The sequence below is a fragment of the Galendromus occidentalis genome, unplaced genomic scaffold, assembly GCF_000255335.2.
Source record: "Galendromus occidentalis unplaced genomic scaffold, Mocc_1.1 scf7180000077190, whole genome shotgun sequence".
Lineage (NCBI taxonomy): Eukaryota > Metazoa > Arthropoda > Arachnida > Mesostigmata > Phytoseiidae > Galendromus > Galendromus occidentalis.
In genome coordinates this window covers 122,279-138,292 of record NW_003805178.1, presented here as the reverse complement: position 1 = coordinate 138,292, position 16,014 = coordinate 122,279, and the positions used below count along the sequence as shown (strand labels likewise).

General features: G+C 50.9%; 1 protein-coding gene across 1 annotated transcript; it reads left to right on the top strand.

The window, feature by feature from the left end:
* Positions 1 to 1,910: 1,910 nt before the first annotated feature.
* Positions 1,911 to 8,028, top strand: 7B2 (Secretogranin_V domain-containing protein 7B2). The gene is made up of 8 exons (XM_018638861.1): positions 1,911 to 1,973; positions 2,853 to 2,966; positions 3,215 to 3,360; positions 5,393 to 5,504; positions 5,585 to 5,654; positions 5,744 to 5,964; positions 6,045 to 6,221; positions 6,313 to 8,028. The coding sequence occupies exons 2-8, from the start codon at positions 2,862 to 2,864 to the stop codon at positions 6,391 to 6,393; spliced, it is 912 nt and encodes a 303-aa protein (XP_018494377.1). The 5' UTR covers positions 1,911 to 1,973; positions 2,853 to 2,861; the 3' UTR covers positions 6,394 to 8,028.
* Positions 8,029 to 16,014: the final 7,986 nt, after the last annotated feature.

The window sequence follows — 16,014 nt, the reverse complement described above, 5'->3', positions numbered from 1 at the left end:
CTCCATTAATTCCAGACACTCTCTATGATGAATCGATCACTCCCTGAGACCACGAGTTTGGTACCGGGGTCGATTATTAAAGAAAGCTAGCGCTATATTGAGCTTCCTGAGCCGATCGACAGGGTCTCTGGCCCGCGTACTCTGATAGTTCCTCAATGAATAGTTCCTCTGATAGTTCCTTGCCGGTAATTCATGGGGACTTGAGAATCTTCGACTTACCGCTCCGAAAAGGATACCTCGAGCGAACTGCACTTTGACGAGAAATAGCAGCAATACTCCCAGGCAGAGATTGTACGGGAATTTCGCCATGATCCGGTGCTAACCACGAGACACTGACAATTTGTCCTCTATAGGCGGCGGATGACGGTAGACTGGAGTCGCGGCGACACGTCGCTTCATGGCCCATCAGTGAGAGTGTCATTTTATGTTTGATCAGCGGTGGACGCGAGTTCACGCGACACATTGTGGATTCCAGGCCGACAAATAAACGATCTGAGGAGTGTTTGAGTAGCTCGGAGGATTTGATGATTCTAGCCTACATTACTTGTCGCGTGATTCATATCTTGCATGGCGTACGGAATTCACAGTAGGGGCGGGTTGAAGGCAGAGGAGCTCACAGAAATGGTGCGGTCAAGGCATAGCTCCAGCGGGTGCCATGTCTATGAGAATGCTCATTCCGATCGAGATGAGATCCGAATAATTGCCGCTGGGGATGCATATTCCGAAGAGAAATTGGAGCCCACAAAGAGCGGTTGTTTTCTCCCAACATGCCTCTTGACCTCCCCGAGCCGTCCTTGAGTTGATCAGATATTCCGTTGTCGACATGAAATGTAGATATTGCGTGTGGAGCATTCAGCCGGCGTTCATTCGACTCGTTCGGGTTACTCTCATCAACTCGTCAGAGAGCGAGGCGTCCCTTAATGTTCGGGGGACATATCGGTGTCCGAGGATCGCGAAGGTATGAAGGAGGATTCGCCTAATCCCTTCGGAAATGTGTCGACTCGATGCTTGAAATAGGTTGATGATGTTACTCGTCACCTTCAGTCGTTTCAAAAGTGGGGCACGGAGCAACGAGAGACAGCTGGACGACCAACTCCCAGGATCACCCACTGAGCGGAAGCCGCTGCCGAAACAACGATGCCGGGGCTGGGCAAACAAGTGGCCGCTTGCCAGACTTGAAATCGTCAAATAAATAAGACAGCAAGCCGGCAAAGTAGAACGACTGCCATCCGCAAGGTCTTCGATCAACTAATGATGATATCCTAGATTCACAGAAGGACTCGAATAAGCTCGGAAGCCCCGCTCGCAAGACCCCATGAGATTCTTCCCGAAATTTCTCCGATGGGCTTGCGGTATTTCCATGGCGGTTCTGGGCCAGTCGAGCTTTCGTTGCTCCATTCAGAATTTCTGCTGGGATTGGCATATAATCATCTGCCGCCGCGTGGGATGATTGGACCATTAAACAAATCGTCTATCCTCTTTCGTATCGACGCAAGGTCGGGATGAGGAGTCTTCTCAAGCCGCATTTCGGCACCTCAGGATTGCGAAATATCCGAGGAGCGAGTCAAATTGTGGCGACTCTGATCCAGTGCCAGAGTTTGTCAAGGATCTGAGGTCTTGGAGTGAGTTAGCTGGCAACCCCGATATCCGGCGCGGCAAGCTTGTCGATGCGGGTAAATTCCTCGACTGTAAGTCGCGAGCTTCTCAGCAGTTGGGGAGTCCGCTGGGGAAATCACTCCGAGTATGCAGGACTGCGGGACTCCGTTGAGGGGAAAGGCGCTGACCCTGTCGTGAGTCCAGGGTTACACAGGAGTTCGAAAGGCGCGCTACAACACTCCTCTCGCTCCTCAACTCTCCTTTGACGTCACACTCCGATTGCCCCACACTCGAGTGACGGCGCTGCTGGTCGTAGCACAGCTTCCTCAGTCCACGGCAACAGCTTCCCGACTCTACGGGAGCTGCGGACTGCTTGGGTGAGTTGAATTTTCTCGATTTGTTCCTTCTTACAGACATCTTGATCAGTGTTCTCTGAGTCTGTTTGGGGTCGCTGAGAGACGTCAAATATTTGTGATACTGCGCGGATCGCGGACAACTCCGATGAAAGGTCAAGTGAAAACAAAACGACCCCCTGCTCACATGTTCGTGTCGTGAAACGATGAATCGTCTCCTCGAGATTTTTCTGCTTGTCATTCTCCGAAACTAGGTTGATTGTACCGAAAATTCATTTATATTTGACCGAGAGGTATCTGAGCAGGCTCGCGAGCATCAGCGAGTTTCAGCGAGCATATGGTCCGTTGTTTCCGCTGTACCCGAGACGATTTCAAATCAAAATAATCAATGGTCACGGATAATGGAAGTGAATCAGAAGCCCAGATCCTCTCAGTTTCTCTCTGAGCATGTCCCGCTTTGTCACCGAATCGATCTCGACAGAACCTGGGGCGATGCTTGCGCAACATGTGGTTGCGCAATATCTGCGCCGGGCACGAGGAGAACGAGAGCGGAGTCGCCCTCCTGATTTCTGGAACAGTCTTGCATCTTCCTCCACGAATCCTGCGCGCAGACCATGTTAATTTTCCGCGGCCATGGGCTGATCTCACCCACAACTGGCATCCAGCAACAACTGTCTCCACTGACCGGAGTCTCCGGTCGGTGGACACAGTGGATTAGTCTACCTGACGTCAGGCAAATCGCGACGAAAGATTGTATGAGACTCCCCGAGACTGCGATCCGATGCTGTAGCGGACGACTCTGAATCCACCGATGGATTTCACGTCATCGTAGGATCCAATCTTCACCGGGGAGCGGGGCAGGAGCTGAGGCAAGACTTGAGAGTTGTTTTGATCAAATTGCAGTTCGGAGCAATGGCATTCTTGCCAAAAACCCTAATCCTGCTGGGGCTTGCGCTCTGCTCCAGCGGCGCATCGGCGGAATATGTGTCAGAAGCCGATGAGATGTTTCTCCAGCAGGTATGTTCGGAGAGAAGTAACTGTTTTTTCTCTCGGGTTTCTCTCATTCCCGTTCATTGTAGGTTTCGTGCTGGTTCTATGTATTCGTGTGAGTGTCTGTCTGAATTCCTCTTCAGCAGATGCTATCGCATGCGGGTAGTAGGTTCCATGCACGCTACTCGAGACATAGAATGCAGAGCCACGCACGCTTAACACATGATATGAATCTACGAATGTTCGGTCGTCACAGCAATGTTCACATTCTTCAGATGCTGGACGAGCTCACTGGACGGCAAAATCAGGGGCCGCAGGACGACACGGCCTATTTGAAGGACGTACCTTCCGACGACGAACATATGTATAGGGACCGAAAAGAAGGTCAGATCTCCGTCTACAACTACGGACCGTCCATCAGGTGAGGATTTACTAGCTTCGGTTGAAATTACGGTGAGCTCCTGCTCTCCATAGAGGACGGCTCTCGGTTTCGGAAGCCGCGGGAAACGCGAGATCCATGCAGGTATCGCTAGGATCAGTGTCTACCTATCCAGTTCACTAAGCAATGATTGCCGGCGCGGCGGTTCCTGGCTTCGCTGATCGATCGATCAATCAAACGATCGACAAGCTACGCAACCAGCAGTCGCCCGCTTCACGTTTAATGATAGATGGGTGCACTGAAGTTTTGAGAGGGTTTACACGATTCGGTGTCAAGCCACATCATCGGAGCGAAAATGTCGAGAGAGCTTCTGGGAAGTGTTCCTAGTGACAGGGATGTTTCTGCGGAGGAGAAACTCGTTGGAGTGTCATTTGCCTGTTGGGGATGTAACGATCAGCCGATGACACTTCCGTGGAGCCGAGAGCCGCTGATCACGGCCTCCGAGCCCGTCGAAGGTGGAATTTTGCAGTTTTCTTTTCGACTGTGACATATTCGCCCGTATCTACGAAACGAATCCCTGAGAAGGAGGAGTCGAGCAGTTTAGAGAAAGGGATATCGATGTCCCGTACGAGGTACCGCGTTCAATGATCGGCAGCCCGCCTTGTCTTCCCGATGTCAACACTTCAGTTCCGGTAGAATTGGTTTAGATCGGAAAAACATCTGCAGATGTTTCGCAGTGAGGCTAGATACGAAGTCACGTATGAGCGGAGTACGATCGGCAGGTGGACAAATAGTACAAAACGAGGGATCCCGCTTACTCCAAGTCAGCCGGAGATAGCAATTATCTGAAAACGGCTCTGCTGGCAGAAGAGTCTTTTTGAAGATCCGCGCCACGATAATGCCGCTACCGACTTGTCGGCAGAGCAGTGAACAAGAGAGAATTATGCGCCGAAAAGTTTCATCACCAGCGGAGGAATCCACAGAAAAATTCCAGTATAGTGCATAATAACAATCAAAAGGGAAATAAAACCCATGATAATGACGAACAAAGCAGCTGCGTGTGAGACTCTCGCGGACGCCGGAGTTTTGACTCAAACAAAGCGATGTTTGTTCAAAGGAGCTGGTTGCAAGTGGCAAATTTGCGCAAGCTTCCTTTGGCTCCTGGAATCCTACCAATATCCATTCCAAATGAATAATTTTCCGGATGAAGGGTTCCGAAGGATCATAGTTCGAGCTCGGTGATACGGCATAGACCATTAAATCGGGATATGCATACAGAAAAAATGATGACTCCTGGTGTCTTCGGAATCTCGGGACGGGGAGCGAATCCTTATTCTGGAAAGGGCAGGCGACCAAATCCATATAGCCTGAGCTTGAAGTGTTGTCATTCGCGATGCTTCCTCGAAACGAATAGTTTCGCAGATTGATCGCATGATGTTCCGAAATTTTTCGTCCGAGCAGAAAGTCAAGACAACTATGCACAACGGGCAGATCGACTTTCTCCGGTGAGACTCATACTGGCCCGCAAATAATTATAGCTTTGCGCAGACAGAGAATGATTAGTCAAATTTGATTGACGACAGCCAATTCTCTTATATAAGTCGGCATTCGTGCGCCAACGATCAGATGTAGCCTTTGATACAAACGATGGAACCGTCCGTCGGTCGTCTATTCCGGTACAATGATCCTTGACGATGTCGCCGCTGCCGCCGCCGTCCTCTTCTGTGTGGGGCTCAAACAACGGTAACTTCAAAACTTGATGAATTTTTCACGTGTCGTTTCGAGACGAGTCGGGTCCTTCGACGTCACGTATCTCAAGGATACCGCGATAAACGAGACCCGCTCGAAGCAGGCGCCAGTATTCCCCGACGAGTGGTGATTTTGGCGATCATCGTGGCACGATCCGTGCCACTGACATTTTCGGTCGTTTAGCTACTGTTGACCGAAAATGAGGGGGACACTCGCTGAAGCTTGTTCTTCTCCGTCTATTGAGCTCGAAAAACAAATCTGTTCCCGTTTGATGTCTTCACCGATAATAACTCAGTACGTTCTTTTTTCTCTTTGCTCACCGAAGGGACCAGGAGTATTTGGAACACAGTTCCCTCTGGGGACATCAGTATGTCGCCGGAGGCGCCGGTGAAGGCATTCAAAGATTGAAACCCGACGGAAGTGGCCGAAACGTTCAAGTGAGTTGCATGATTCCCTCGCATGCAGCACATACGAATAGGAAGTGGAGCTCATCTGACTGGGATAAAAATTTCCGCAGGTGGTCAAGTCCGACGCAGTGCTCCCAGCTTACTGCAACCCACCGAACCCTTGCCCCATCGGCTACACCGGTGAGTTGCCCTTCTCGATCGCCGGAGCTCGCACTTTTGAGTTTCTACATCGCACGAGAGAGTTTGTAATTGATAATTGGGTCCTCCAGCCGACGATGGATGTCTCGAGGATTTCGAGAATACGGCTGCGTTCTGCAGAGAATTCCAACAGCAGCAGGAATGCATGTGCGATACTGAGCACATGTTCGACTGCCCCGGATCGACTAAAGAAGACGAGGTCAACACTCTCGCTCAGCAGATATCCAATGAGGGTCTTGTCGAGTCCGCGCTGAACAGGATCGCGGACAAATTCGGAGATAAGGAAGTTCCGGTAAGCCTCTCTACGCTGACGTGAGCGTCGAGGAATCCGGAGAATTACGATCATGAATACTGTCACTTTCGATGATCCAGGTGGAGGGACAACACAAATCACTGGTCGCGAAAAAGTTTTTCAACAAGGAAACTCACCAAGAGTACACCCGTATGCTTTCCGAGAAAAACAAGGACGAAGAACGAAAAAGTCGCGCGAAACGCTTCGCTGTCTTTGTCAACGACAGGAACCACGAGAACTCCACATCCGAAGAGAAGGTGAGACTCAATCATCATCGATTTCGCAACGTCGGCGTCGGGTACTCTGCTAGACGTTCGCTCCGAAGGTTGACAGCATTTCCTTCAGCAGGCGAAGACCGTGCCTCCTGCTCTGAAGATCAATCCCTATCTCCAGGGTGAGAAACTCCCTGTCGTAGCGAAGAAGGGATAAGATGGATATCATTTGATTCAAGTCAGTCGGAGGTGATGGCGATGGAGCCGACCCTACCAGTTTTATCATCGTTAACTGTTATGCTTGTAGTAGAGTCCTTAGAGCTGCATTATCGATATTTGGAACAGCTATAAAATTGTAGCTCAGAAAAAACTACATTAACCCATTTTCTTGTATCGGGAGGCTATGTTGTTATACTCAGAAGAACCTCAGCGATTAAATCGATTCCGGATGAGAATGACCGAATTCGGAGCTGACTCAAAATTTCGAGTAGCCCTTTAGTGGAAGTTCAGCCGGAGATAACCCGCTCTTGAAGGAGGAGCGCGCGTAAGTTATTCGATGGCGATTTAGCTTTAAGATAATGACCAATGCCGCGTGGTGGCATAAGATTTCATACAGGACATGTTGCAATGCCATACGATAGCTTTCGATGCCATACGATAAGGTTCAATGCCATACGATAGAGTTTAATGCCATACGATCGTATACGTAAGCATACTTCAACGGATTAGAGATAAGAATGCGGAAGACGAAAAACTCCATTACATCGGTTGAATCATTGCCTAGGTATTGATTTGCAGGATTATTATCTCGAGGAATCGAGATAGAGACGATAGATGACCACGATGATGTACGCTCAGTCTGAGCGGGAACGCCCCAGGAAGGTAACATGCAGGGGGCAGAACAACCTCAGAGGAACAGTTCTCGAAGTAGAGATCTGAGAGAACTTTGTGTCCGAGTCCGTGAGATCCATGCGGACGGATCCATGATATAGCATTCGAGGAGGAAACTCCAGAAAAATTCGAATATCAGCTCGATACCGGTGGCAACAGGCTTGAACGTGACGGAGTATGCGAACCACGATTCAGGTTTCCAATGTGCCTCCGGCAACACGCCATATCGAAGCGCGCAGCGACTCAGCTGATCACGATCGTGGTTAAGAAACTGTGTTTGCTTGCGTCGCGAGTCGATACTGGGCGTTAAAGCATCCCCTTTGGGGGTCACCTGATACCGGAATCCGAAGGACGATGTACCTCGCATCGGGATGCGGTGAGACCGGCCCAGCCGCCGTCTTGAAATCGTCCAACATTTTCGAGACGCTTGAACACAAGGAGTCTGGAATGAAATCAAGTGACGTACCATCGCCGGAATGCGACTGAGATCTAGGATTGGTATCGCAGTGTAGCCCTCGGTGTCGTCCGAAGTCGTATATGCTCATGGTAAACTGCATAGAAACGAGCAACATCGGTGGGATATCAGGAATGACTCCGACAAACACGATCACTCATGAAGTTCGATTCAGTAAGAAATTCTCAACCTTCATGAGAAAGGAAATGTAAAAAACGATTTGACCTGAAAATTCGATTCCCGACGTTCTGAAATGGAAACTCGGCAATGTCATCCAGTGAGATGTCGAGTATTTGAATGAGCGACGACCGTCGCGAAGATCCTACCAAGTCATAATCGCTCCAGCCGAAGCTGATCTCATGCTTTCACGAGCGGGAAAACGATATTGGCATCGCGTCGAGCGCCGTCAAAATCATCCCCAGCGGCATAAATGACGACAATGGATCGCGGGCACTGTATAGATAGGCGTCTCGAAAACAGGAATAAATTCGGCTCTTCAAAATTATTCATAAGGGTCATTATTCCATCCTCCGTCGGACCTCGGAACTTCTGCCTGCTAGACATCTAGCTGCAGAGCTCGGGAGGGGGTGTGGAGTGGTTTCTCAATGGTAATTGGGAAAGGGCGAAGAACGCATCCTGGAGTCTTCCTCCCTAGATCGGGCCCGGGGTGAGTTACCCCTTCGAGTTCAGGGTGAGGCAAGCAACAAGGCAGGTCGGATAGACATTGAAACTAGGGAATCTCATCACCTCTCCGAGAAATTCATGCTAGAACTGTCATGAGACGGCGCATAAAGATGAAACATCTCCTGGAGGGTAAGGCCTTGTTGGACACAGATCGCTTAAGAAACGCTCTCCAGCTGCATGATCTCTCTCCAGTTCCAGTTCATCTCTGTTCACTCGGCTCGATCGCTGGCCCACTCGCGCTCGTTCTCATCCTCGCTTCCTCGATTCAGGTCGCAGGCCGCAGATGCAGGTTGTTGCTTATATGTTGTCGTTGCCGCCGTCGTTGTCGTCGTCGTCGTCTCAGCACCGACGCCATAATTACAGGGCATGGAGCAGGAGCAGAAACGGCGGTGTTGGTGGCGGCGGCGGCGGCGGCTTCGGCTTCGGCAGCAGTGGTAGCGGTGGTGGTAGACGAAGCAGCAGCAGCAGCAACATCGGCTGCTTCAGCGGCAGGCAAGCAGGCCGGCCAGCGGCACATAGTCAGCCAGCCAGTTCGGAAGAACGGCCGACCAACGAAAGCGCGGAACGACGGACCGACCGCCGGGGGGAAGAGAAGGCACGCATCTCTTCCTTTCTCCGCTCTTCGCGTTGGTTCGTTGCTTCTTCGTTTGGTTCGCTCGTTCCTTCGTTCATATATCATGAGGAGGACGAAGTCTGCTCGCTGACGCCGCCGCCGCCGTCGTCGACGTTTCTTCGAGCGAGCGAGCAAGCCGGCGGTCGAGCAGGCCGGCCGACCAAACATCCAGCCGGCCAGCCAGCCAGCGAGCGGCTAGCCGCCAGTCAGCCAAACAAGTTCTGCAAGCGCCGCTGGCGGCCGGGAGAAATTTGTCATTTTATGAAGACAGAAAAAGCAGAGACTTCGGTGGCGGCGGCGGCGGCATTGCCAGCAACAACGCCAACTATGTGAGCGCTAGCAGCCAAACGGCCTCTTGGTCGTAGATGGCGTCGTCGACGACGATGACAACAACGAATCTTTCCTTGCTCGCTTCCTTCCTCCCTCCCTTCCTTCCTTCCTCCGTTTGTCCGTCTGTCCCAAGAGCTGACCCGCCTGCCGTCCTCCCATCGTCCGCCGGGATCTGTCTCTAGATCCGTCTATGCGTCGATCCGATCATCTGTTCATAAATCGGCTCTCACTGGCAGTTTCTCAACTCTGGCGTAGAAACTCTTGTTCTACGATTCGCAAACTGTAGCCTCTCCCGGTCGGCTCCCTTGGGAGAGCCAGCGCTCGAAACGCGTCGATCCGGGCGAAATCTGATAGGGAATCGCTCCTGGGTAAAAATGTTCCCCTCATGGAGCCTACGCAGGCCAAGGCTGATTATGATAATTCCATTATGCACCCAGAGACCTCAGAGACCGTAGATCCTCGTCTTTCCAGCTCGGAATTGAGTTGTTCCTTCTGGAGAACGGACCGTTTCTGCTCGCTACGTTTCGTGCTCTTCGTAGGTCTCGTCCTCCATGGATCTGTCCGAGCGTCGGTCGATCCGTACGTCAGTCTACCCTGTTGATCGGTCAACTTTGAGTAGGACTTGCTTTTCTTCTTCTTTTCTTTCGTATTCTTTTTTCTTCTTCGTTCTTTTTTCGAAAGCGTCCAGTGAGTGACATGCCGTGACTGATCTGACGGGATCGTCCTTTCTCTATTCGGCTATGTGTCCCTCTGTATGACAACAGAAACGACGACCCCAACCACGGGTATAATTGAGATTATTGTGATTCCTTCAGAATACTTGGATTCTCCGTCTCTGTGTTTGCTCCAACTTCAACACCTCGTACTTCGTCCGGAATCCTCGCTCGCAGATTTTAACACCGCACCTGTGATTTGTCGAGGGCTCCGCGGGATCTACGGTATCGCGAGCCGTCGGGAATATTGTGTCACGATTCCGGCTCTTCCAATCGCTCAGAGTCCCAATCGGTCACCGCTACCGACAAAAGCTGCGAAAGCGATACACGGTGTTTGGTCCGATTCCCAAGCGTGGTCGATCGCGCTTTGCTGGATTGTTGTTGCTTTCATATTTTTCCTTTGAATTTTTTCCTCTCGTTCGGTCCATTGTGATCTTCGTTTGAATCGTGACCTGTCCAAACTGCAGTTGGTTCTGAACAAAAACCTCAAAAAATATTTGACGTGTCGTGTGTGTCTTGAGGCAGACTGACGAAGTAGCGGCAGTCGAGGCAATATTGAGACGAGAGAAAAAAATGAGAAGAAAGGAGCTCGCCTCACAAGCCTGTGTAGTGGAAGTGGCGGTGGCAAACCTTTATTGAATCGTCGATGGAGTGGGAGCTGCGTTTCTGATTGCGCCGAATCGACTCCGAGTGGACCAGGCAATCGCGAAACACTCAGCGCAACAGGCGGAACTGCGATAATTGTTTCCCATCAATGATGAATCCTCAACGTGAGATGGTGACGATGGGAGCAATCGTTCGGCATAGATCAGCCGTCTCGGGAGCCACTGCGCCGGCTCGAGGAATACAGCGGGAACGATACCTATCGATCGACGGTCGTCTGCGCTTAACGTACGATCAATCCTCCCGAGTCGCGACGTACAAAGCCTTCGAAAGTCGCTGACACCGTCTCCCTCTGGACAGCGTTCCCCCGTGCGGTACCGGCTCGTCCCGATGGATCTATCCTCAGCACTTGTCTCGCTGGATCCTCTTCGGTCCTGAAGTCGGTGAGTTAATCATCAATCGGTCGGCTGTTCGGCCGTCACCGCACGGTAGCGAACACGACGGTAGTTTAGTGACCGAGCATCTCATCGATCGGAGCAGTCACTGTGGAGCTAACCGGCAATTATAAATTAGAAAGTTATAAATTTCTTCCCAACAGGCAGAGGGCGTCGCCAGCTGAGGCCGAGATCGTCATCCGTTCTACCACTTCTTCTCACGTCTGATGTCGCCATGTAATGGATGAACTTCCTTGCTTACGACAGCAGAACTTCACAAAACCCCTCGACGCTCCGGTTTTGGCTCTGTTCGCGACGAGCAGTGAGAATCCGTTTCTGCTCGTAAAACAAGCTTTTAACTTTTGCGTGAGAGCACCTCTTCCTGATTCTTCTGAAAACACAGCTCTGTGGGCAAGAGCGCAGGGTCAATATTGCATCAGGAGTACGAGCCGGGGTCGAACCCTCGAAAACCTGGAGACAGAAACCTGTCGACTCCGAAAGAACCAAGTTCTAGAATCATCTCGCGTGAGCAGAGCTGAGTTGTGCCGCGATGAATCCCGTAGGCTGCGAGGATGCCGGATCTTATGATCGATCTCCGCACTGCGCTTCGCTGTTCGGTCTCTAACCCCGTCCCGTGAGCTCCATGAAAGCCATTTTCCGTCAGCAGAGTCTGCAGCCGTCGTTCGGCGCACTCAAGAGGACCTAAGCGAGACCAGGCAGCTCACTCACAGAGGGACACTGTGCCAATTTGGTTGCTCGTGAGATGACGTTGAAGCGAGAATATAGAAATCACCCGATTGAATGTCGATCACACTCACCGAAGCGAATAGATTGTATGACGGTCCGAGAAACGATCGCCCTCAAAACGGTACAGATCATTACAAAAGATGATGGTCGCTACAGAAGAAGCGAAAAGAGGCGAAAAACACGTACTTCTGACACCGAAGGGACGCCACCACAAACAACAATAACAGCGACAAGGACTCTCGCGCCGTCGGTCGTCATCATGATGATCATCGGAGGCATCATCACGGGAACGATTTTGTAGTCACACCAACGCGACGCTCGAAATGAAGGGAAACCGTATTGAAAGGCTCACAGTCGGTAGCGGCAGCCATGGAACGATTTGGTCGTCCATTCAAGTACCCACGTCCCGGGGAACTACTTCATCAACGAAAATGGAATGAACCTAATTTTCCTTCCGTTTCAGCTTTTGTGGTTCCGACGACGGCCAAAGTCTGCGCAGTCCTGAGAGACAAGATGCTCCGACACATGAAATCCGAGGAAGGAATATCCTCCCACCCGACGCTCTCCGACGGATAGACACCCAGACGAGGGAACTCGAGAAAGTAAATTGAGCTTGACGTCGATTGAGTCTCTTAGACGGTTCTAACAGGCCTCCGTTCAGTTGCTGTGAGCCTTATGTTTGATGATGCGGGTACACTTCGTCAGTTCATTCGTTTGCTCGCTATTCCATTCATTGGGTATACGACAGCGGCGCGATTACTTCCTACAACGCCTCGATCGTTCCGTCGAGTTCAGGTAGCCGTCATAGTCTCTTATTTTGATAGAGTTCGTCTAAGGTTAGTTCAGTGCTCAAGCATCCGGTCCCCCCGGAGGCAAGAGCGGGGAATGGCTCTCTCTCCCCCGTATTTTGAAAAATGGATCGGGAAGACATTGATCGTGTACGGAGTCGACATCTGGGCAGAAGACTGGAGAACCTCGGTCACTTCCGTCCTGACCGGGTCGAAGTGAACCTTGCGAAGGGAGCGAATATCCAATCTTCCAAGAAACGGACGGACGAACGGTCCGTATAGTATTAGGTGGGGCATTCGGTATTTTCCATTCGATGCGATAGGCCACCAGCACAGAGAATCTCTACCCAGAGGGGTGCTTATTCAGTCGACTGGCATGATGATGCCGGGATTATGTGGCTTCCTCTCGACTTATTCGGAACCCCGCGCGAGAAGTAGAGAAGTCCCGCCATATACATTTCTTGCGATGCCGATGGAATGCGTCGCTCGCATAGCTCCCCGAGCAGACGGGCAAACGACTTACCCACAGATGATGCGCTTGATCGCCTTGGCAGGGCTGTTTATTTCTCTGGTGGCAGCCGAGCCAAATCTTGACCGCCGCCCGTCAACAACGCCGCATCCTATTCCGGCGCATAATTCCCCGATTTTACAAAGTCATATGACTGCGATTCGAGCACACGATGCAATTAAAGAATTCGCTCTGATTCTCGACGGGGAGCGCTCGTGCTCGTCGATTGAACTTCTCTAAACGAAATTTCATTGGAATAATCGGAGTTCTCTCCGGGCGACGCCGGAGCTTCTGGTTATGCCTTGATGTCAACCTCAGAAAATCATCGCCCACTCCGTCCAACTCCCGTAGGGAAACACAGCTCGGATTCTGGTGATCGTCCAACGATGAGTTCGAGTTTAATTCGCTGCTTACGATTATCGCCGCTGACATTGTGGTCTTCGCCGTCATCGCCGAAGATGACGACAGCGACGGCGTTGTTGTCCAAGTCGTAGGGAAAAAGCGAAGGTCGTCGTCTTGCCGTTTGTTGAGCAATGGCAACTGTCTGAGGCAGAAAAAGCGAAGAAAAATACAGAGAGCAGGGAAAGAACCGGAGGACGAGAAGAGCACCACGACGACCGCAGCAGAAGCCGGAGCAGCGACAGCAGCAGCACCATAAGGAGGCCCAGTGGGCGGGATAGCCGCCGAAGAGATCCGCCTCCTCCCTCTTCAGCAGCTCTCCCCACGTTGTGTCTTGTGATCTTGTGTGTGTGTATTTGCTTGTGCGCGTGTGCTGGTGACAGATCTTGCGTATGAAATGAAGCATGTATAAGGTGAAATCATTGGGAATTCTTAACTGGAAGACCGATTCCTCTCCTTAGTTAGATATGATACTGTCTTGCTTCGGAGTTTTGGAGTTTCGGAGGAGTGAGCCGGGAGTGAAGAAACGACCCTCGGGAACTCGTCTTTGCTAATTTCTATCGAATGAATCGTATTCGGCCGCGGGACTCGGCCTAGTCGAAACCCACTTGCCTCGTACTATCATCGATTACTATCAAAGGCTCTATTTCTATATCCTCGCATATTCTTCTGCTTTATTACACAAAAACACTCGACATATTCTATTCATAACAATCTGTGCTCTACACTGTTGACCTATGACTTAGACTATCTCCCATCTTTTTTTCACCCCCGCATCCAGCTACAAGATCACCAGGACCCCCGGATTTTCTCCGTCGCGAATTGGAGAATCTCTTCCAAAATCTTCTTACAGCACCGAGGGAAACATGCGCAGCACCTCGACACACGTCCCGATGGGATGATGCTTCCATCGTGCAACATAAAAGCATTGTGTGTACAAAGATTCAGGTCTCCCGCATTCGACAGTCCGCTAACGCGATCTTTTGAATGGATCGATCCCCCACTCACCAGCGAGATGAACAGGCTCGCCGATTCGGAGACCTGCCCCGAAATGATGATAATTGATGTCTAACGGCCGATGCGATATCGGAAAATTTCTTTGTCGGATTCGAGTACGCTGGCAGCTCCTAGCCGAATCCCGATGGCGCTCACAGAACTGAGCTCCGGCTAAGCGCGCAACCCATTGCGAAGTCACAGCGCTGCCGCAGAATAAATCCGGAAGTTCCCGATTTTCCACCGCAAGTAATAGTCCCGTGGAGAAGAAGACATTGGAAGAGAAACCGACTTGACAAGTGAGCGTTTTTAAGTCGCCTGGTTAAGAACAGAATACATTCGTGGTGAAGAAAAGAACAATAGGTTTTTTAGAATAGCTGTTACAGCGATTTTTCCCTCGTTACTGAATGGCGTCGAACATTTTTTTGTTTGATAGTCTCCTCGCTGTTCCGTCTTTCGATGGAGCTGCGTCATGGTATTTCTCTCAGATCTTGAGAAATAATTCCATTCTCAATACTCTTTTCGCGCTTGATGTCAGTTCAAAGCTCGAACGCTCCATGTCCGATACAGAAGGGAATCCCCTGAATCGAAGTATCAGCCCGTATTCATGAGTCCAGAATCATGAGGAGAAAATACTGGGAGAGCCTCGGTATGAGAGCTCCATACTCGCTAGTGTTTCTGTTCCGCAGTCTTCTTTTATATTGGACATTTTTCAGTGACTGAACATCCCCACAAATTTGTCTATTTCCATTTGCTCTGTGCGTGACCGGATGCATTTTAGACGTTTTCATCTCCCGAGGCCTTTGTAAGTGACCGCATCATCAACAACAGCGACATCAGTAGTAGTAACAACAACAACGAAAACGAACTGAGCGTCGGCGCATGCTCCTCGGTCGGACCGACGTTAGTAGCGAACCCACACAATTAATTTGATTTATCCCTCCTTGGAGCAGCGACAAGAAGAACACGCAAGGCTCATGTCCAGCTCAGAAGACCGATCACGTAAAGCCGAGTGTGAACTTGCTCGTACGGCGGTGATATTGAAATTCGCGTTTTAGAATCCACCGGCATGAGAAAATCTGAGTCTCAGAGGCATAGTGCTCGTAAAAGCTCGTATCCTATGGCTGCGTGAATGACCTCCAACCTCGATTCGAGAGAGTCTTTCAATAGTATCGGGGGGATTTCGAGCAGAAGTGTTTCCATGAGTGCCACCCTCTTATGCACAAACGTCGGCAGTTGGCCGCGAGAGAACGACCCTCGAACCAGGGTTCGAGTCGAGCAAATATATAGATGCCTTCCTCACGCACAAGCCGCTCGCGATCTGGGTTTTTGCTTGCTCTGTCGGGACCAGGCCGGACGGCCGGTCGGTGGTCGGGTCGCTTGGTCGTGAGCTCGACCGGAGCTCTAACCGGAGTACAGAGCGTGTTCTCATTATGAAACATCTGCTTCTTTTCACCTTGATCCTGAAACAGACTCACCGGGATTTATCCTCCGCGGGCGCGCGCATACACTAAGCCGCCGCACACCGCCCTTCATTATGAAGAGCCAGCGGCCTAATAATATGCTGGATAAAGGTGCGCACACTCTGCACCGACTTGCCTCGCTCGCCGACCTGCCACGACGGATCATGTACCCATACACAAACAGAATGCTGGCTCTCGCGGTCTCGGAGACGCAAAAG

Excerpts from the sequence above, each read along its gene's own strand:
- 7B2 (XM_018638861.1), top strand. The coding sequence starts at position 2,862 with ATGGCATTCTTGCCAAAAACCCTAATCCTGCTGGGGCTTGCGCTCTGC. Across the intron at positions 5,505-5,584 it reads GAAGTGGCCGAAACGTTCAA|GTGGTCAAGTCCGACGCAGT; the intron begins GTGAGTTGCATG and ends AAATTTCCGCAG. Across the intron at positions 6,222-6,312 it reads ACTCCACATCCGAAGAGAAG|GCGAAGACCGTGCCTCCTGC; the intron begins GTGAGACTCAAT and ends TTCCTTCAGCAG.